Source organism: Pelodiscus sinensis, chromosome 5 (genome assembly GCF_049634645.1).
Source record: "Pelodiscus sinensis isolate JC-2024 chromosome 5, ASM4963464v1, whole genome shotgun sequence".
Taxonomy (NCBI): Eukaryota; Metazoa; Chordata; order Testudines; family Trionychidae; genus Pelodiscus; species Pelodiscus sinensis.
In genome coordinates, this window is record NC_134715.1 from 89823409 (window position 1) to 89847093 (window position 23685).

At 41.4% G+C, this 23685-nt stretch overlaps 1 protein-coding gene across 1 annotated transcript in view; it reads left to right on the forward strand.

Moving 5' to 3' along the window:
- The first annotated feature begins 7372 nt into the window (after nucleotides 1–7372).
- KCTD8 (potassium channel tetramerization domain containing 8) overlaps nucleotides 7373–23685 on the forward strand; it is a 177384-nt gene continuing 161071 nt past the window's right edge. The window contains exon 1 of the mRNA XM_006111922.4: nucleotides 7373–10017. Coding sequence (XP_006111984.2) covers nucleotides 9144–10017 — 874 coding nt within the window. The 5' untranslated portion in view covers nucleotides 7373–9143. The remainder of the gene's footprint in view (nucleotides 10018–23685) is intronic.

Consider the following 23685-nt stretch of genomic DNA (forward strand, 5'->3'; position numbering starts at 1 on the left):
TAGAAGCTTTTTAATTTTAAGAATAACAAACTGTACTGATATCAAGAAACTGAAGCATGTAACAACACTGGGAGGACCAGTATTAAATAGTGTTATGGCAAGTGACGTCCTTATGGTGTTAAACCTAGTCCTTTATTGCCTTTGCCCTTGCAAACTGAAGTACAGCATCAGAGAAATTCAAAGACTGGCCAATGGCTTTTTCAGGTGATAAAACAGCAAGTGATGCCAGCCACTTATCAGCCATCATCAATCAAAGATATGTTTTAATGAGCTTGAGCCTCCAAAACTGCACTCACCACTGATAACTGTGACCAGCAGTATGAGCATAATCCTCAGAGCTATTCACACATTGCCTGAGTCACCTGCCTCTAAGGTCTGGTCTATACTAGACCAGGAAGGTCTGCTTAAGGTACGCACTTATGCAAAATGCGTAGCTGCAGTTGGCTGACCGTAAGCCAAGACTTGGGGGTGTCTATACAGTAGGAAGCCGACAGAAGTAAATGCTCCCATTGGCTTCCCTTACTCCTTGCAAAAGCAAGAGTTCCGAATGTCAGTGAGGGCTCCCCTCAGCATTCAATTTACAGGTCTAGACTAGACCTGCTAAATTAGATGCTAGAAGATCAACTGGAGCATCTATCTTCCCATAAATATAGAGGTGCCCTAGATGTGGCTATGCTTAGCATTTAGTCTAAGCATTTTTATATAAATACTTACAAAATGTGTCAATATTTAGTTTTTCTGCCTATATATGAGGTTACTGAATGGGACTTTTTCATTTGACTATTTCTCTTAAGTTCGCTGTCTGCATTCCATAAACTTCTATTCTGTCCTCTTTATAGATCCTCTGCTAAGGGATGTTGCTGTCTGAGCCATGTTCTCCTATGCACCTGTAGTCTTCCCTTAGCCCTCCGTGCTGGTTTAAGGCATGAGCTAACTAAGCTATAATTTAGGGCCTCATAATATGAGGCACCTCTAAAAATGAAAAAAAGGAAAACTCTGACAATTTCAAATTTCATCAAAATCAGTTGATAAATAAAGGAGATACGGGAAAAGATTTTCTCTACATAGAGATATTTTCATTCAACTATAACAAAAATATACACATCTGGCTACACAAATAGCCTTACTCTTCACTAATTGTTCATTATTGACAAGTAGGAAGCAAAGGCTGAGAAAAAAAATTATAATTACACTTGTAAAATTAGTGTTTCTATGAGTAAGTCTGCTATCAGTCTCCTAACACTGGGTTTTGCTGGCCAGCTGCTGCTGGTAAAATTTTGTCTATGCCTTCATAATGTATTTAAATAAATAATTCCCCTGCCGATAAAATCTGGAAAAATGTGAGGTCAGAGATATTAGTGTCATGAAGCTTTCTTGCCAAACTCGTACTTGTATGAGACTTATCCTAGGAGTGATGTTTTCTATAGCATTCCCCTTAGCTGGAAATAGCCAGTGTTGGAAGGGAAAAGGTTAAAAGTCTATAGTTGCCATTTTGAATGTGATTGCCATCTCCTTTGATCTTTTGCAAAGGATCTTTTGAAACCCTTTTTCAAGTTTGGCACTAAAATGAAGGAAATGGCAGGAGCTGTCATATTTAATGGCAGTAAATGTACCTAGTAACCAAAATGTTTATAAGGGTATGTCTACACTACAGCGTTGTTTCAAAATATCTTATTTCAAAATAGTTAATTCAAAATAAGTTATTTCGAAATAATGCATCTACACAAAAAATGCATTTTGAAATAGCATTTTGCTATTTTGAAATAGTGCATCCACACTGAGTAGATGCTGAATCGCATTTAAGGCTGTCTGGAACCAGGTCTGGCAGGGCACCAGGTCAGGACTTACTGTGTGGGGCTGCTGCCTGAGGCTATCTGAGGCCTGTGCTTAAAGGGACCCCTCCACCCCAGATAGCTGGTTCTCAGGTTTCCCTGCTTGCTTGCCTACCTCAATGCGGGACAGCAAAGCATTTTGTCTCTGCATACTCTGGTTGCCCTCACTCGGGACACTACAGCACTCTGCAACATGGAGCCAGAGCTGCCCCTGGGCACTCTGGTGCTTCTCTTGGACATGTTGCTGCGAGCCTGGCTGCACTTTCTGCAGGCTGCCATCCAGGAGGTCCATTGGGGGGCTGTCAGTATCCAGGAGGCCCTACAGGAGAGCTTCCACCCTGAGGAGCACTAAAAGCCTCCCCGGTCTGCGGAGCACTAAAAGCCTCCCCGGTCTGCCCCAGTCGGGGTTTGTACCTGATTCCTCCCTCACGTCCTTCCACTTACTCCTCCCTAACCCCCCTTCCTGATGTCAAATAAAATACACATATTTTCATGAACACAAACTCTCTTTATTTAACAAAACTGGGGCACGGGGAATGAAACTCTGGTGAGACTGGGGAAAGGAGGCAGGAGAGGGGAGAGAAAGGGTGGGAGAGGGGAGGGGGAAACCTGGGAGGAGGGAGCTGGAGTGGGGAAACAAGGGGAAGAAGGGGGAGGGAAATCTCAGGGCTCAGGGTTGGGGGGTCTCGCCGGACCAACTTGATTTTCATGTAAACCTGATCCTGAGTTCGCATGTGGCCTTTGGTGGCCAGGCTGGCAACTATCCTGCCGTAAACAGCCACGTTCCTCCATCTAGTGCGGAGATCATGGATGTTGGGGGTATCCCCTCCAAACCTGAATTAGGTCCATGATCTCCACCCTGTACCAGGAAGGCACCCGCCTTCTCCAGGCCCTGGCAGGCTCCTGGAGCTGGCAGACTGCTTCTGGGGAGCAGTGGAGGGCTAGCTGCCAGTGGCTTGCTGGCTCATGTTTTGGGGCCACTGGGTCAGGGCAGTGACTGCTGGCTCTGGGCTGGTAGGATTGGAGCTGGCACAGGCATTATAGCCTGTGTCAACCCCTTTAAGGGCTCCGGGTAGAGGGGAGGCAGAGGAGTGTTCTTGGTTGAGGCTGGAGTGGCCACCAGGGCACCCTGGGAAGGCTGGAGGCCCACTATTTCAATATGTGTGCACACAGCACTTATTTTGAAATAGCTATTTCGAATTTGGCATTATTCCTCGTGGAATGAGGTTCATCAAATTCGAAATAAGCGCTCTGCTATTTCAATTTACTTTCGAAATAGCGGTTTGGCTGTGTGGACGCTAGTAAATTTATTTCAAAATAAGAGCTGTGTTTTATGTTAGGTGAATCTGACTTTCAAGCTCCCTCTCTAATCTCCCTTTGCTGTTCCTGTTTGCTAGCTTCTCTGGTTTCTTAGGCAGTGCCGGACCGAGCCATAGTTGCGCCTTGGGCAGTGGGCGTGCGGCGCATGTGCAGCCTGGCCCCAGGTGCGCGGCACCCCTTACCACTTTAATCAGGTGCCCCCCCATTGGTTGGTGCCCCGGGCAGCTGCCCGGCTAGCTCCCTCCCCCCTAATCCAGCCCTGTGCTTAGGAGCTGACTTTTAAAAACTATGTTCTGTAGTCTAACCCTATTGTTAAGTGATTAGGGACAAAAGGATGGCAGGCTAGACCTCTTTGGGAAGCTCTCAATCTTGTCCAGCAGACCTCTAGGCTCAGCACACATAAGCTCAGAATTCTGTCTGCTCCTGGCTTGAGAGACTCTGCTCTGCTTTGCATGTCTTTACATATAGGGTGTGTCTAGACTACAGGGTTTTGTCGACAAAAGTAGACTTTTGTCGACAAAACTAAACCTGTGTCTACACTACCGCTGAGTTCTGTCGACATAACGTCGACAGAACTCAGCAGTTTTGTCGACGCTGGTAAACCTTATTTTACGAGGAATAATGCCTTTTGTCGACAGAGTTTTATCAACAGAAGGCATTATTGCATCTAAACTGTCCTTTGCGTCTACACTGCCATGTCGACAAAGCAGCTTGCTTTGTCGACAGAACTGGCTGTAGTCTAGACGCTCTTTATCGACAGAAGCTTTGTCGACAGTATCTGTCGACAAAACTTCTGTCGACAAAAGCCTGTAGTCTAGACGTACCCATACAGTCAGAACCTGGTGCTTCTGGACTTGAACTGTTCATGGATATTAGAGAGTCGTCTTAGTGAGAGCCACAGGGTGATTTGGTTCCCTGAACTGAAGATGTGTAATATTCAAATGCCAAATGCCATTAAAATAGTCAGATAGAAGTTCAGTGCAAATTCTCATCAAAATTGTCCACTGCCCTAGAAACAAACCAATAATCTGGCTGAGTACTTATGGGAATGTGGCTTTTTGAGATCGGCACTTTTTCTGTCATATTTAGTTTTACTACACTAGGGTTAAAGAGGGAAAAAGGAGCTTTTATGGGCCATTTTTCTTGTGACAAACATAATGACAATCTGTTACCTTCCATACACATCTGCTTTAATAAAAATGTTGTTTCTATTGAAATATTGTTTTAATTATGCTAAATGGACTTGGAAAACATGTTTTTGGGTACATTGTGATGCAATAAAGGGAATAATTCTGTCAGTCACAGTATAACAGAGCTGACTTTGCTGCAACCTTTTATAAATGCTTTTGGGTCCTGAGGACACATCAAGTTTTGCAGATTTAATTTAAGTAAGGAACAATTCAGGCAAACTCATGCAGTCGCAATATACCAGAGTCTACTTTACAGCAACCTCGGTAAATGTTTTTGGAACATGAGTACACAGAAACCATTAAAAACCAAAACTCCCACAATACTTGTGTAGCAAACTTCCCAAACTCTTCTGGATTAGCCTGTCTAGTTAAAGTTAAATCAGATCTATTGCTGAACACATGAAACCCTTTTGGGAACTCCAAACAAAATAAAAGTGAATAACCATAGTTACTTTTAGAACAATCAGTAATTATGTACTCTACAAGGAAAGTCTCCATGTTTTTCTCAAAATTAAATGTGCATGCCATTATATTCTCATTTCAGTCCCAACAGTGTAACTAACTAATGTATAATTCTAATTGTAATGTATAAAGTGTTATGTAAACTTACAATACTGTGTATGTGTAGGTCCCTTATCCTATGAGTAAAGTGACTTATGTAAGTGCTTGCAGAATTGGGCTCCAATTTATTACAATATAATGTGATCTAAACATACTTGTGCTAGAAATAAATAAATTGGGCAGTAAATTTTGTAAACTGGCACTATAATCTACAACTTTTTTGTCATTTGTTGGAATGCAAAGTAATCACCTATAATTTCTATATTTATTACAGTACTAAACTCTGCAGCACATGTATCACTTAGGACTTTTACTAGGTGACAAAGTGTTCTTCAGGCCTGACTCTGCAAATCTATACACAGGCACAATTCCACTAATTTGAGGAAGACCCTTCCAAAGCACCACAGGCATCTTATTAACAGGGCATCCATGAAGGCTATGGAATTTCTGTACTTCCTTTTTGCCCAGAACTATGAACCAAATTTCAATTACTCTTTGGTCTTTGCCCGAAAAGAATAATGCATCATGTTTATTTTCTGTTGCTATATTTTGAAATTTTACATGAAACTGATTCAAGCTAAGTGTGCCTCCTTCATTTTTCCATTTACATTCAAATAAATGTACACATGCCATAAGGCTGTAATGACCTAGGATTACAACAGTGAATACGTATTAAAATTATTGTATTTCAACCATTTGCCTTAATATGGATTACTCTTTTGTGATAAAGTTATTCCTCTTTAGAATATACTTCTAATTATTTAAGTATTTACTTAATTATAAAACTAGTTAAAGCAGAGCTGACTGAAACTTGAAAAAAAAATTGTGTAAATTTTCCAACCATCTCTTTTGGGTTGAACAATAATCTCCAGACAAAAGTAACTCTTTTCAGTCATTCTATTTCCATTTGAAAACTGGAAGAACTGAGGGCAGGAAACAAAAACCTTAACCCACACATATAGTCATGTAAATAAAGGTGGTAGGTCATGGCACAACTTCTATTTTCCAATCTCTTTAGTTTAACCATTCATCACAGGTCCTCACTTAATCAAGGCATATGGTTAAAAGACCAGTATCTCATTGTGCTAAGCATTACACAAACACATAACAAAATGATGATGCTTCCTCTGCTGGGCATGTGGTGTCCATACCATTCATACGAGTTCTTGGTCCTCTGAAGTCCATTGAACTTTTGTCACTGACTCCAGTGGAAGAAGGATTGGACTTTAGTACCTGAGCACCAATAAATAAATACATTAATTAATTAAATAAAAAGAGCCAATGGGATGATAACTGGCAAGTGTGATCTTTAACAAAGCAGTGACTAGCATTCAGAATAAAGATTATTTAGATTACTGAAACACTGGCAGAGCATTAAATGGAAAGATTCTCCCTCCTTCCTAATGAACCTGAAAACAAATGTTCTCCTATAGCCCAACATCTATTTTACACACATCTTTGTTTAACTTTTATGTAAGTATTGAGTGAAATCTGCTGAACTTGGAAAAACCTACATGGCGAATGTTCTAATTTGCATTATTCAAGTTAAACATCCTTAGAAACCTCACTGAAGATTGTTAAATATGTAATGCTTCTAGAACCAGAGCATCATAGGAGGTTGAGAGGTTTGGGGGAATCAATTACTGCCTTAGTGGTGACTGGAGGCACGACACCAGGCAGGAATGGGCACAATACCTTTGGGAAGAAGAGTAGGTAGGGAGTGAAAGATTAGTTCCCTAAAAAGCCTTACCACATTTCAGTCCTACACTGAAGCGTCCCCTCCCAGCTATTTCATGTTCCAGTCCTGGATCTCATAAATAAAAATGATGCAATTGTTAATTGCAAAAGGGAGACTTTCAAATCAATAACAGAACTTTCACTGAATTCAGAGGAGTCAGGATATCCTAAAGCAAAACAAAGAAATTATTTTTACTGGACACTAAAATGGACCAGTGAACAAACCACCGTATCTTCCAAGCACCAGGCATTGGAACACCAAAATTTCTGTCCTTTGTGAACATTTCAAACAAAACAACCCAGAACATTGAAAAGGACAGGGAAATTCAATCCATTTTTGTAAAACACCCTTTCCTCTAGATCAATGTATCTCAACCTTTTTTTATAGAGTACCCTTTTTCAAAAAAAATTGTAAGTACCCCCAGTTCCTACAATTTTCAGACACACAATTTTTTTCTACCATTTCAACACTTTTGTTTAAACAACTTAATCGTAGTCGGGTGGGAGATGAAATTTCTGGGTGTAAAAAGTACAAAAATAATAAAGTGCTGTAAAACTTAAAACAGAAATTCAGTTATCTCCAAATTTCAGTTGTGTTGACATACCCCCCCCCAGATGTCTCTTGGGTACCCTCTAAGGATACTAGTACCACTGGTTGAGAAACACTGCTCTAGATCATTCAGTCTCATGACCACTTCATTTTTTAACCCCACAGTTAGTGGTCAAGATCATACTAAATCAAACATTTTTACTGTATCAAACATATCTGTAGTTTAATCTAAACTCAGTCACTCCCACCATTTCCTTACTTCTGTGAAATGAAAGATTGAGTTTTCTTATGATCCTCTTTGACATGTCCAGTGCAGGAACTTGGTGATCAGTGCCCCCCACTGGTTGGGTGAGACATGCCAGAAAAGGAGAAAAATGGGATCTACCTGCCTATTGGGTTTTGTGCTCCAATTCCATTACCTCATTGGGGAACAAGTCTAGCTCCTTCTACTATACCAAAATATCTTGAGCCATGATACAACAGCAGAACAAAAAACCTAGATGTGGCAGGCAGGTCCTGCAGGTTGCTGACTCAAATTCCAATTTCTATTACCTAAACAGAGAGCAAGTCTAGCAGCTCTTACTGTATTAAACAAAATTCCCCCACATCTGATCTATCGGAGCATAATAGGCTGCAAATAGTAAGATGTGGCACTTGCAATCTGAAGGGTCTAGCTGATTTTAGGCCTCAAAACCCCTAATTCTAACATATATTTAGGCAACATAAGTATCAAGTAGTTCTGAAACTCATCTTATATATATAAAAAATCTAGCCCCGTGCATCTTTTCATGAACGATTGAAAATATGTAGATTGGAAACCAGCATCCAGCTGGTTTTTAACTCTTACTTTGCAAATTCCACAGTTTAAACGCAGAACAACAAATTTAGACGCTTCTCTACTAACAAGAATTACAAATAGCAATGCGTCCTGGTTCAACAGTGCCACCCAAACCGGGATGTGCCATCTGGATCTTAATGGAACCTGCCATTTTTGGGGAGCTCTACTGACCCAAGTTCCACTGCCTAAGTAAATAATATATTTAGCTGCTCTTACTTCCTCTTGAAAATCCAGACCCTGATGCACCCCACGGAAACAGCATAGGAAAAACTCAGATCTGGTTGCAGGATCCTTCCAAATTTTAGCCACAAATCCAGAAATAGAGACGATCTATTGATTCTTCAGTTCCATCCCCCAATCTGCGCCACTCCCAACACAACCTGTACCCTGCTGGATCTGGCTAATTTTTTTGGTTATATACCTGCAGCTCTACCGTTTGAATTTAAGAGTCGTGCAGCTTCTTCTAGCTCACCAGAGTCATTTCGGAGGTAGCGTACAGGAGACTAGGGATAAAACCTGGCGGGCTCCGGCGTGTACCCACTCCTAGTAAAACCCTTCTGGTTGCCCCTTTAAGTGACAGCTGCTCGCAAAGTTCCAGCCACTTCTCCTTGCAGCCGGGGCTTGACGTCAGCGCGGCTTTTCCGAGCTGCTGCTGCTGCTCAGGCACAACCGGGAGGCAGCGGCGGACAGAGGCAGGGCTGCTCACTCCGCGGAGGAGCTGGTCCCACTCCCACACACCGTCCCTCGCACTCTGCAGGCTGGGGGTCGAACCAGCGCCTCGGGAAAGCCCCCTGGCTGGTGCTGGTTCTCTCTGTGGAGGCAGGGAGCGGGGCCCACGCCCGGGACGACGCTTCCAGCGCTGGGGGCACTGAGGCGAGCCCCGCCCGGGAAGAGCCCTCCGGATGGGGCAGTGAGGGCCAGAGGACTCTCCCCAGGGAAGTCCCTGCAGCTGGGGCCCAGAGCCGGGCGCCCACGTGGGCCGAGCCCTCCCAGCCGCGCGGCGTCGCCAGGAGCCCGCGGGGAGAAGGGGGGGAGGGGGCAGCGGGTCCGCCCGAGCAGACGCGCGCGGTCCAGGCGAGGGGGGCTTGGAGACGCTCCCTCCGTCCATCGCAGCCATGGCTCTGAAGGACACGGGCGGCGGCATCCTGCCCATCAGTGACATGGGCTCCGCCGCCGCGCCGTCCTGCTGCCCCTTCCCCGAGGTGGTGGAGCTGAACGTGGGCGGGCAGGTGTATGTGACCAAGCACTCCACGCTGCTCAGCGTGCCGGACAGCACCCTGGCCAGCATGTTCGCCCCGCGCCGGGGCAGCCAGGCGGCCGCCAGGGAACTGCCCAGGGACAGCCGGGCGCGCTTCTTCATCGACCGCGACGGCTTCCTCTTCAGGTACGTGCTGGATTATCTGCGGGACAAGCAGCTGGCCCTGCCCGAGCACTTCCCGGAGAAGGAGCGGCTGCTGCGGGAGGCCGAGTACTTCCAGCTGGGGGAGCTGGTCAAGCTGCTCTCGCCCAAGGTCACCAAGCAGGGCTCGCTCAACGACGAGGGCTGCCAGAGCGACCTGGAGGACAGCAACTCGCAGGGCAGCGGTGACCTCCTGCTGCGGGCGGCGGCCGGGGGCACGGCGGGGGCCGGCCTGGAGAAGCGCTCGGGCTTCCTCACCGTGGGCTACCGGGGCTCGTACACCACGGTGCGGGAGAGCCAGGCGGACGCCAAGTTCCGCAGGGTGGCCCGCATCATGGTGTGCGGCAGGATCGCGCTGGCCAAGGAGGTGTTCGGGGACACGCTCAACGAGAGCCGGGACCCCGACCGGCCCCCGGAGAAATACACCGCCCGCTTCTACCTCAAGTTCACCTACCTGGAGCAGGCGTTTGACCGGCTCTCGGAGGCCGGCTTCCACATGGTGGCTTGTAACTCCACCGGCACCGCCGCCTTCATCAACCAGTACAGGGAGGACAAGATCTGGAGCAGCTACACCGAGTACATCTTCTACAGTGAGTTGCCCACCTCGCCCTAGTCCCAAGAGAGGCAGGCCACGGGCATGGGGGAGGAGAGGGGTCGGGCTGATGTTTTTCTCCACTAGGACACTCATCCAGGATGGCAGTGCCCCAGGGCAGGGGCCACTGTTGAGGAAGATCTTGTGCATGCCTCATTGCAAAATCCTCCATTATAAGAGTTTAAATTACTCATTACTGTCCCTCCCCCCAACGCTGGCATCTATCTAGAAATGCAGGAAAAGGACTAACTGTCCTGTCCGATCTCCTTCACCACTCCCGATCAAATCCCGCTTACTTTTTGCCGCTGCTTTCACTTTGTGGAGACAAAGCAAGGAAACTGCGCCCCCCCCCCAAGTGAAATATCCTATAGTCAAAGCAATTCTGACTGAGGTGCCTTTAGAAGAATAACGTGTGTTCCCTCTGCTTCTAATTTGTTCAGATCCAACGCTGTATCCCCTTTCAAAATGCCCAGAGGATTGCTGCTTCCTCGCACAGTGCATTCGGTTCAGTCATTCATGAAAACTTATAGCTTTTCAGCGCAGTCGTCTGTGCATTTGTACCATATGTAAAAGAGCTTAAGGTGGAATTTGTGGGGAGCAAGATTCAGAGTAGAGTACAGAGGCGCTAGCTGATAGCAGGGCTGGTGCTTGTCAGGTGGAGGGGGGTTCAACTTTTGTAGAACCCTTAGGATTCGCAGCATTTCAGGTTGTTTTTGACACATCTGCAAAAAATTAGTTATCGCGAGTCAAAAGCTGTCCAGAGTAACAACCACCAGCCTTGCCTATATCCCTTTCTCTGGTTAAAGACGTGTTCGGGAGAGAGCAGTGATGTCTGACCTTAAAGATTTCACCTTTTTGTTCAAGCTGGGCTTTACAAAGATTAAACCAGCAGTACTAGGAGCAAGGAAGAGTTTTAATATTTCATCGCTACATTTCCTTCAGTTCTCATTAAGTGCAAAGTAAACAGACTCCATCTGGACGCAGTTTCAGTGGAGGATATAGAGCTGAACCACTATGAGAGAATCAACTTTCCAAAGGGTATCCTCCATGGCATGTACACAGTCCCTTAAATCATTCTTTTATACTGTACTGTGGCATACTGACAGATTTCTGGTCTTTTGGAAATGGCAAAATGAAATGTAGACGTTCGTTGTCTGTCAGACTGCACACTTTAAATCGCATCAAGTGCACTATGTAGGACGATGACTAGAGAGTGATTTGGACTAATGAAAACACAGCTGGATAGAACACAACAAATCATTTGGCAGAGGGTTTTTTTTTCAAAGAAGCCTGAAACCTTTTTAATGTGTTGGAGGGTCGACTTAAAGCCTGTGGAAGAGAGAATCGGTCCGTTGACTGGCTACTCCTGACTCTGTGTGCTTTCATGCTTTCTGAGCACAGGGAGGGAGAATGTTTTACTAAAACATTTGCCTGTGAGACTAGGAGGCAGAGATGACCACTCCCAACTTCTCCTGTAGTAAGACTAAATGAAGCAATCTGTTTTGTGTGCAAAATTGTAGCTGGGCACAGTGTTAAGAATAGATGTCAATAGCTTGCACTCAGAAGGAAAATTAATGTAATAATTTATACTACAGTGTGTCATGTAGATGGCCAGCTCCATCATGCTGCTGGTCAGCTTTCAATAAGATAGCTCTCAGTGAGTTTTAAAGTGATATTTCCATCCATCTGCTATTGATGACAAACTATGGAGACAAACAGTTTTTGCAGAGCTTTTATTTCTCTTTTCTCATTGTCTTTGTAAACTCTAATGATTAATTCCTCCCTCTCTGTGTGTTTTGTGTTGGGAGGAGATATGCATAGATTCTCCTAAATATAAAAGAAATTTCAGATGATTATCAACCAAATAAATACCCAAACTTTGGCTGAAAATACCCAAAGTTGCTTTTTTCAGTAGTTTTCCAAGTACATAATTTTGTGTATATGCCTTAATTTAATAGTAATTTTTAAAAGATTAATGTTCAATGAAGTATTCCAATTTTATTCCAATATTTGAAAAAGACAAATTATGGGTCTATTAAGTATACTAATCCATATTTTTCTTGATCTGTTTTTGTTCCCTGAAACATTTACAGGCTTAAAATATTCATGACAAAGAAGTAATCTTTATTTTAAGTTAAAAATGTGACATTATCTTTGAATGATGTCAATTGTGGGCTCAATTCTGTAAACCTCATATACATCATGAGAATCCCATACATGGCAGGCTTACAGGATCAGCTCCTAGGTGAAACTAAGTGTTCCCTTAGGGTCAAACTCTTATCCCATTGAAAGCAAGAGAAGTTTACCTCTGATACTGGTGGGAATTGGATTTGTTCCTCAAGTGTCTAATCCAGAATTATTTATTGTTCCCAAATTATTTTAGTGCTTTCTTAGGTGATTTTTATAACGTTTTATTTTGGATTATGTTATGCTGAACATGTATGTTACTTCAAAGAACTATGCTCTGTTTTAAACCATTGGGCAAATTAATCCCTGGTACAAATCCATTGGTTTCAGTGTAATTATACGAGGGATAATTTGATATTATAATTTACTACATTTTTTTCCATTTTATAGATTTCTAAAAAGTAGAACACATGATTACATTTTAACAATTTATACTGCCAACTTAAAAATTATCCTACTGTCTGAAAATTTTATCAACCTGTTGATAAGTTACATGTAATGATCCTACAGTTTACAGCTGAAAGAAATTAGTAGTGAAAAATGCTTTCCTTCTTTTCCCCCAGTTTGTTTTGTTTATGTATTTGACAGCACTTTGTTCAGAGTAATTTTATGGTTTTCTGTATAATTAGACAGTTTTCCCTAGTGGTTTTGTGGGTCCTTCACACAGTAACAGGGGAAAGAAAAAAGTATTGTGAAAATCACAGAAACTGGCAGAGGGACAAAGGCATAGTGAGCTATCTGAAATTGCTTTAAAACCATTTTTTGAAATTATATTTCAAATTGATGGTACAATTAACACCTTTTGCTAAACAGAGCGGTTTGATTGGTTACCTTGCTTTCGAAATGTAAAGGCAAGCTTGTGTTTGGCTTAAGCACAAGTATGCAATGGGGTAATGGCCGTCCCTTTCACCATTGCCTTTGTGCTACTCACCCTGCATGAAAAAAATTACTCAGAGTTAATGCATTTGTTGGCACTAGAGTCTGCAGAGGGGGAGGGAAGCTTACAGTGCCATGGTCTCATTCCCTCCTTACCCACTAGCTGATGTGGCTGGGCACAGAAAAGAGTGGAGAGTCTCTTGAAATGGCACAACAACTACACTTCTGCATGGATGTTGGAAGATGAGGAGGAGTTGGGCCTGCTAACTGAGTGCTTTTCCCAGAACTCTCACTCAGTGTGGAGCTGTGCCCTCAAGGCACAAGAGGACTTCATGATTAACAATAAAATAATTCAGAGGAGTAGCCAAGTTAGTCTGTAACAGAAAAAACTTAAAAAACAACAAATAGTCTGGTAGCACTTTAAAGACTAACAAAACATGTAGATGGTATCATGCGCTTTCATGGGCAAAGCCCACTTCTTCATCTGAAAGCTCATGATACCATACATGTTTTGTTAGATTCACACATTAGAACGTCAGTGTTCTTGCACAAGAACTCCCCGCCAGTGTAGACAGGCAGCATGTTTTTGCGCAAAAGCAAGCGCTTTTGTGCAAAATCATGCCAATGTAAACACAGCCTTTTAGCTGTTTAATGATCAAAAATAAGTTACAACCTTTTAATTCATGTTGGCAGTGCAAAGCACATACACCCATAGGAGAGGTGCACTGCATCTCTGCCCACGATATTTTTAGAATACAGTTCCTCCATGAAAGGTAAATTCTGTTTTATGCTGGGAAGTTACTTATCTCCTCCATGCCCCAGATGACATCAAGGTGACCACAGCGTACCAAGTATGACAATGCATACACAGTGGGTTAGGTTAGGGAGAGAGAAAGGGGCCTCCATGGTTCCTTCTCTGCAATATACTTACAAGTGATTATCTAAAGGCGTGGATTAATTGTCTGGTTATACATAGTACATGATCACAATTGTGCTACACTTCCTGTTGTCTCATCTCATGGGGTGTACCACTTACTGCTGTTCTGGCACCAACACTGGTTGCTCTGGGGATTAGCTCTTGAGATCAGTGCCCCCTTCATGGTTTGAATGCCATTGTTTTGTCTCTCCCTGTGGCCTACAGCTTCTCAAACCACAGTGTTCTCTCTTCTGGCTGGATCACTTAATGTTCCCCCTTTGTTATTCCTGAGAGAACAAAGTCACTTTACCCTTAGGCTATGTCTACACTCACGGCTTCTTGCACCATTAATATGCAAAGGATGCTAAGCGTGGAATATTGCTGAGCCTCATTTGCATACCTAATGAGCCACCATTTTTTTTTCAGAAGAGGCTCTTGTGCAAGAAGGAGCATCTACACTACCCCTTCTTGTGCAAGAAAAACCCTCTTGCGCAATGCCATTCTTCCTGAAAAGTAATAGGTGTAACGACATTGCGCAAGAGGGTTTTTCTTGCGCAAGAAGGGGCAGTGTAGATGCTCCTTCTTGTGCAAGAGCCTCTTCTGAAAAAAAATGGTGGCTCATTAGGTATGCAAATGAGGCTCGGCGATATTCCACGCTTAGCCTCATTTGCATATTTCTGCCACAAGAAGCCGCGAGTGTAGACATAGCCCTCAAGTCCTAGGCAGTCTTCTCTTACACTGACCCATGTTCCTGCTCCTTCAGCATCTGACAGGGAATCTAGGCCCACTCTGTGCTGGGTTTAAGTCCAGGGAGCCTCATCTTAGCCCTCTTCCCCTCAGTCCTTTTTCCCACACCTAATTCTCTTGCCAGGAAGGGGCGGGCTTTTCTTCGCAGCCCCCATCTGCTGGCAGCTACTTGCCTTAATACAGCCCACATCTGTATTTACACAGCTAATCCTGCTTTCAAATAGTTCCATGCTCCCTGGCTTCTCCTCCATGTGCAGCCTGTGAAGTTAATTGTCTTCCTGGCTACCTTCTTAAACCCTTCAGTGTTGTATAGTATGGCCATAGACAACCCATCACATCCCACAAAAGTGTTTTATACATGTTGAAAGAGCAGGCAAAAGAGGGTGGATTTTTTTTTAACTTGAAATGATTGCAGGCAACTCAGTACAGAGACCCTCCTGTTGGTTGGTCACTTTCTCAGACAATGAATATGACTTCACGTTTAGAGCTATTTGACTCCTTTTTTCCCCTTGGTGCTGTTGTGTAACAGGGGATTGCCTTCACATACTATTACTATACCTTCTGGAAAATCTAATTGGCCTTAATGGATTTCTCATTTAACATCTGCTACTCAGTGTGAATTATGGGTGTTGAGAGCATGGTGCTCAGCTGGAAGCTGTCTTTTCTGCATTGACATGTTTATTATAAGAAAGATCCAGTAATGCCTTGTGCAAAACTTTGAATATTTTTCTGATTAGACCCTCTTGTTCCACATATAACATTTTCTTCTTTCTGCATCCCTGTTTTCATTTGTAAAAAGTGACACTTGCATGGATTTATGTTGCTTATTTTCCACCTGAAGTCATAGCCCTCTGTGAGATCACTATGGTTGCTGTGGAAATTGTCACAAACAAGTGATAATGACTTTATAATCAGCAGGGAATAAGCAGCAGGAAGAGATGAACTTTTAGGAAACAAATACTGGTTTTTTTATATATATAAATAGTCCTTTTGGCTTTCGTAATAAAAAAAGTAGAAAAAACCAGTGAAGTTTTAAAAGTGGAAGAATGCATGTTGATAGAATATTATATGAGGTGTCAGATTCTCTTAAAGTGCTAAATCCACAGCTCATTTTGTAGCACAAGTACCCCAGGGTGCATGGTCAACAGAGATCTCCAAGGCCTTTTTCAAACCCCCGTGAATGCAGAACTGTTCAGTGGAGAGTTCTCTAATCCAAAGGCTAAAATAACTTCTCTGGGCTCTTGGGAGAGAAGACAGATAAATCCATGTAGATGTAGATTTCTTGGATAAACCCTTCATGCTGCCACTCAGTCATGAGCTCCACCCCACAGAGGTTGCAGACCACTAGTGCAGTTCCCCTTTCATCATCCCCACTCACCAGATGCAGATGAACATCTTTGGGTCTCCTAACTGAGGAACTTCTGTGGGGCTTGGAGAAAGGGTTGGGTTAGCTCTGTATATGGAATATGCAATACTATATCCTGAAAGTTATTAGCTTGCAAAAATAAAACCAAATATATTATTTCTCTGTATGACAGTATAAAGGTAAGATTCTGACTGGAGATTGGGATCTTAGTAGGTAATAAATTAGTGGTGGCTGTAACTCCCTCACTGATGTTTGCTTGCATCTAAACCTGGCCATACAGTTTGAAAACAATTCAAAATTTCTGATCCTGTTAGGATCCAGGCTTGTTGGTTCTGTAGAACAATCATGCAGGACTTTAGCTAATTTTATCAGTCTTTTAACTTCTAGAAAACCAATGCAAAGCAATTATTGGAGATCCTGCCTTGCAGTAGTCACAGCTCATACCTGGATTCAGTCTAAAAATAAATTATGCATATTATATCTCTTGTCATTCTTTCCAAACATACATCTCTGAATGCAAAGTGATGAATAAACAGTGCATCCATAAATTGCTATAACAGGAATATTCTGTCTTTTTCTGCCACCTTAAACAAATCAAAATACAGTAGTATTATTTTATCAGATCCATCATTCTGGGACATATATTTTACTTGTTAGTCAAATAAAAGGCAGATATGGTTTCTGTATTGATTTCAAACTATGCAAGAATAAAGAATATTACTATGATTTTTAAAGTATTTTAGTTTGATTCATTTATTTTAAAAAAAATCATCTGAGCTCTCCTGCAAATAGTGTAAAATCATTGCTGAAATTAAAATTGTATCCTGAACCTTTTAATTTTTTCAGATGACTGGAGTATTAGAAGTCCAGATTCAAGAATAAATAAGGGAAGGGGGAGGGGGAGAAGAGAAAAAAGGAGGGGGAAAGAAAAAAGAGAGAGTGAGTAGATGGTTCAAATAGTTTCAAGAGGCTGATAAGAACAATTAGCACCTCCGTTGGTTGGTTGGTTGGTTAAGTCATTAGGATGTGGAAGATAGTGTGTGAGCCAGGCGATGTCCCTGTTCATACCATTTGCCTAAGAATTAAACTTGTGATTGAAGTTAAGATCCAATCCTTCCCTGTGTATTTAGCTTGTGGAATTGGCCTGAAGCAATACGGTGACTTGGAGACCCATTAATGAGTGTCCAGGCAGATTAAAGTGTTCTCCAACAGGTTTGTGTTTGTTGCCTTTTTGGATAGCTGATTTGTGTCCATTAATTCTTTCCCATAGAGCTTGTCCAGTTTGGCCAATATAAATGGCAGAGGGGCATTGTTGACATTTGATGGCCTAGATCACATTAGTGGATGTGCAGTTAAATGAGCCTCCGATTTGGTGGCTGATGTGGTTGGGTCCAGTGATGAAATCACTAGTGCAGTTTTGGCACCAGAGCTGATTGCAGAAGTGGGTTCCTGGATGATTATGATGGAGGTATGTTGCTTGGTTACTGGAAAGAATTTGTTTGAGGTTAGGGGGTTGTCTGTAGGCAAGGTCTGGCCTTTTCCCAACTGTCTTTCTCTCTCTCTCTTTTTCTTTTCTCCTCCTTTCCCCCCCCCCCCTTTTTAACCCCGTTTCCCTTATTTATTCTTGGATTTGGACTTCTAATACTCCAGTCATATGAAGAAGTGGGTTGCACCCACGAAAGATCATGATACTATCTATGGCTACGTCTACACTGGCCCCTTTTCCGGAAGGGGCATGTAAATTTCACTAGTCGTCGTAGGGAAATCCGCGGGGGATTTAAATATCCCCCGCGGCATTTAAATAAAAATGTCCGCCGCTTTTTTCCGGCTTTTAAAAAAGCCGGAAAAGAGCGTCTAGACTGGCCCCGATCCTCCGGAAAAAGTGCCCTTTTCCGGAGGCTCTTATTCCTACTTCAAAGTAGGAATAAGAGCCTCCGGAAAAGGGCACTTTTTCCGGAGGATCGGGGCCAGTCTAGACGCTCTTTTCCGGCTTTTTTAAAAGCCGGAAAAAAGCGGCGGACATTTTTATTTAAATGCCGCGGGGGATATTTAAATCCCCCGCGGATTTCCCTACGACGACTAGTGAAATTTACATGCCCCTTCCGGAAAAGGGGCCAGTGTAGACGTAGCCTATATGTTTTGTTAGTCTTTAATGTGCTACTAGTCTATTTGTTGCTTTTTAAGTTTTTCCTATTACAGACTAACTTGGCTACACCTCTGAAGCTTTTAAATGTTGTTGTACAGGTACTTCGATAAAAGCAAGCAAGATCAATGAGTTGATATTTGAATAGGATGTTGTTAAGGTCTAGATTTGATACCTTCCATAATAAAGTCCTATTTAAAAATAGGCTACAATCATCTCTTAGTTTGGAGAGGAGACAAATTGTTGTGAGTCTAAAATGACTGGGGAAACTTCTCTTATTTGCATGCTATAGGCTGAGAGAGATTTTAGATGACCAATATGTAAAGTCATTGTTATCTGTGATACCGGAAGCCATGGGCGCACTGGTTTTGGTGACATTCCAGAAATGTACTGCCTATGGATGGCTCTGCTACTGGGAACAATACTAGAATTTTGGAGTAGATGCCCTTGCTGGATTTGTAACATCATTTATCTTGTAGAATTGCTTCATGTTGTCAGATCATGTCAGTGTGTTGTAAGGATTTATAATGATACTCACAGGGAAATTTTTACTTTTCCACAGAGGAGTACACAAACCATATTATATTTTTATTGAAAATGTGAACTTCTACTAAACTACTGCCCAGAAATTGAGAGATTATTATAAACAAAAAGTTTTTTCTTGAAAATGTGACAACATCCAATGTTGATTCAGCAACATAATTTTAAATGTTCTTTAGAAAAATAGGTTATTATAACAAACTTTCAATATATGTTAGTTATCAGTGTACAGTATCTAATATTAGCTACTATTTTACTGCTGGGTCATGTCTGTGTAGCAAACGCTAAATGTACCACGTTATGAGGAGAATTTGTGAGGTAAACAAAGATTTACCATTGAATCTTGATAGAGGGAAACCACAAATACAAATTGACTCTGCTTGTGACTCAATCCCATGGCTAAATATGCGTCCCCAAATGGGAAAGACTAATGTGTTGGAGAAACATGCAGACTGATTATGCAGCCACTTTCAAAGATGCTAAAAGTGTTCTTTTGCGTTGTGGTCAAGCCTGTCTCACTGGTCATCATGAAGAAACAATAACACTGTTTGGGCAAAAAGACCAGAAATTCGTAAAACTTTGGTCCTTTTCAGGAGTTAAAGGCTAACTCTTCCCCTGTATCTGAGCTCTAAAGTGAGGAGAGAGGAGAACAAAAATGTCTCTGTGCATAGTTTACACCCCCCAATCTCAAGGACTGCTCAAGAGTGCTATCACCCCTGTATCATTCAAAACCAATTTAGAAGTGAGCTAAACTATTCCAGTTTGTAGCAGTCCCCCAAGATGTTAGTCCCTCGCCAGAACTATGTAAAGGGGCCATAGCATGGGCCAGGATCTGGACCAATATTACCAGTTAGTCTCCCACCCCATTTTCCAAATTGAAGTTTTTTTCTGTCCTCCTGTTTAATTGTTGACAATGGTTGTAGTCAGTACATGAGATAATGTTCTAGCCACACCTATACACAGACTGATACATTAATTTTCAGAATGATCCCAGCCTCTGTTTCATTTAAGAACAGGAATCCTGAAGTCACTCCAAAACCAAGTTCTTTTGCAAATTGGGCCAGGCCCAAACAAGGTTGCCAATTTTGGCTGGATGTATTTCTGGAGCTTTCATCACATGAAATAATCATTAATTAAAGATTAAGCTTTAATTCCTGGAAACTCCAGTTCCTGGAGAGTTGGCAACCTGATGTCCAGTGGAAGAGTATTTTACATTTTAACCTTTGAAAAGTTATGAGGCAGTCTGTTTGTTTGAACCAGCCAAAAGTACCACAATGTATATGCTTTTTGAGGAAAAAGTAACTTGCTTTTTTGTTAAAATTAATATGCTGGTTTGAATGAATAGAAAGAAACTCATATGTCAAGACAGGTGTTGTAACTAGCAAAGAGTCAACACTGTTATTTGCATATCGTGTGTACTTGAACTGTGATCTTTAATCAACTAAATATCATTGTTGTTTTTAGATTTTGCATCATATAATCATCATTAACCTAAATGAGTCTACTCCCATAAGTAGAGTTTAACAATGGGTAAAATTCAGTCCTATGTAAATGACTAGCAAAAGGAATATGCAATACTTAAGGCCTCAAAATAGGACTTTATTGATATTTAAGTAGTGTATAGGTCTGTGTTAATTCTCCCCAGTAGGGGAAATGTTGACATTTGTGAGCGAGTGTTCGCAGGATGATATTCTTGCTTGGATTTGTGTAATTCTGGAAAAGAGTAAGGTTCAGTTTTTAACATATAGCTGGGACAACCAGTTATAATATTTTTTATGTTTGTAGAAATTATGTTAATCACTTTAATCATTTTTAACTAATACATGGGAACTAATGAGCTAGGGTTGTTTCATAAATACGGATAGACTATTTTTGGGGAACAATATTGGATAGAAGAATACACAGAATGTTGGCAAACTCTCATGTTGTCAGCATTCCTACCAAGACTTTAATGTATAAAGCCTGTATGTACAGAAAAGGGTCACTCCTACACTAACATCAATGAAAATTTCATATGTCCAGCAACAATAAACCCATACTATCAATAATAATTTCTAGCCAATGAAACATCTCCTGTTCTACCTTCAAGGCATTATAAGACCTGATTATTCAGATATCTGCATGACTGGAGAAAGAAAAAAAGGGGTTTGTATATGTATCTAAAGTTCATACTCTGTCAATGTGATGACTTTCTCCTTATGACTGGAATAGTTCAAAACTGAATTTTTTTTCCTGTTTTTTTTATTTGTAAAAAGGCAAAATAAACAAACAAAAACAACCCCACTCCCATAACTCTTTGTTTTGAAAAATGTTAGAATTTTTTTTTGCCAGCTGTACGTATAACACCTCGCTTATGAGGGGATTCAGATAAATTATCCTTGACTATCCCCTATATAAAGTAAAAGATGGGAAAGACTGGATCAGATAACACACCTTTCTGAACCACAAGTTAGTGCCCTATTGCAATGGGATTTTGTTAAATCTAGGTTTCAAGTCTAGCATTTCACCGCTTCTCATGGGAGACTAATCCAGTCTAATAGATCTTACTTTGGGTGGTCAGAGTAAATCAAATTGGTCAGAGCAAACCCAAGAAGCCACCTCAGCACATATGCAGTACCAGCTGAAGGTGGAGGTAGGATCCTACTTAGGCCCCATGTCAGCCAGATGTGCAGGGATGACCACTATCCTCTCTAACATGACACTTGCAGAACATCCCATTGTTGACTATGCTGATGTGTTGTATCCTTTCCCTTACTCTTGGTTTGTGTTGTCTACTTAGATTGTAAGCTCCTTGGAGTAGGTACTATTTTTGCTACTTGTATAGTGGTGTCATGTTGTCAGTTGGCTCATTGGTACCATCATATAATAATATTAAAATAATAATATTCCTTATTAAACGCTTAGTACTCATTTAAATAATTACTCTTCAGACTTGATATTTATACCCTTCTAATATTTTATATTTTTCTCCCTCTCTATTAACAACTTTGGACAAGACATGAATATTTAATTATTTTAAAATCCTCATACTTCACAAGCCTCAGTCTCTAACCATTTTCATTCTTCTCTGAAATTTCTTCAATTTTTCCAGTCTTTGCAGTAAGGAAATAACTATATGCGATATTCTAAATGCAGCTGTTCCAGAACAATAGAAAGAGGTACTGTTATGTCCCTGTTATGTCACACAGCACTTCTGCGTATGCAGCTGCAATTGCATTGGGATTTTCTGCTGTCACATTATAAACTTCCTCTATCTAATCTGCTCTCCATTATCTTCCCTAGGTCACTTTCAGCGTAACTATTTTCTAGGTTCCTCAACCACTGTGTGTATTTCTTCTAAGGCTGTCAATTAATTGCAGTTAAAGAACAAATTGACTAGATTTTTTTAAAAGTCGTGAATAATCACAGTTTTAAATGAATTGATAAACAATAATAGAATATCAAATTAAATTATTTTAAATGATTTTGGATGTGTTTTTTTCCCCTGTATTTTCAAATATATTGATATCAATTACAACATAGAATACAAAGTGTACAGTGCTCATGCTATATTTTTTATTTCAAATATTTGCACTGTAAAAAGATAAATAATACTCATTTCACTTCATATTACTGTTGTGTAATGAAATCAGTTTATCCTGAAAGTACAATTTACAAATGTAGAATTTTTTTTTTTACATAACTGCACTCAAAGCCAAACTATTGTAAACCTTTATAGCAAACAAGCTGAAGCATGAAGAGGCATACGAATGTTTAGCATATCTGACATGTAAGCATACCTTGTTACGCCACTTCCAGTAGTGGCTTGTTCTCACTTTCAGGTGACATTGTAAATAAGCAGTGGGCAGAATTTGCTTCCATACATGTAAAAAACTTGTTTTTTTTACTAAGTTTTTTTTGAAATTTTAATCTCATTTTGAGCTTGATTCTGTTACCTTCATATTGAGTAGCCTGCTACATCGTGTAGTCCCATTGATCATACAAAATCATTTTTTGGTGGTGACATGTTTCAGGGTGAATGATTGGTGATAAACCTCAACCTTTTTTAGGATCCTGATTGCAACATCATTTCTGATGGCATGGTACCTTTTTTTTTTTTTTTAAATCTGGCCACAAATCTTCTTAAGTATAGAGTTCCTGTTTCTGTGTTCTAAAATCTTTCTTCCAGAGCTTGACTCAGTTTGATTGTTGGTTGCTGAGCTTCCTAGGTCTCTTCTTATTGAAAAATACCTTCCAGATCCCCACTTGTTTCACTTCTGATCTTCCTAAAGAGTCTGATCTTCCTTGATATCACATTCCTTCATCATCCTTCATTTCCCATTTGTATCTGCTCTGTGGTTTTAATTTGTAATCTCTCTATTGTGGATTGTTTTCTTTCCGCTACTTCTGTAATTCACAGGAAAGCTTAGGTCTTCCACAAATATAGGTAATTAATTGCCTTTTCCTTTACTGATAATATCTGTGTGTGTCTATTCAGAGTAAAACTCTTTGTCTGCCCTCTCTCTGTTGATGTTTGGAGCTTATCTTGTGAAGTACTCAGTACCTCTCGCATCATGTTTAGTAGTCTCAGCTTTCATTCCCTTCAAAGGAGAACTGTACCTTTGCTGTGTGGCTGGCTATCCTCCTATAGATTTAGGCCATGTCTACACTTACAACACTGCAATGGCACAGCATTCAGAGCATGTAGTGAAGAAGCTCTGTGCTGATGGGAGAGAGCTCTCCCGTTGGCATAAGAAAACTACCCCCATGAGCAACATAAACTTTCCTGCCAACATAATGCTGTGCACACTAGCACTTACATCAACATAATGTATGTCCTCGGTGGATGAACAGTCACATACCTCCGTGACATAAGTTTTTCTGATATAGGTGGTACTGTAGACATAGCCTA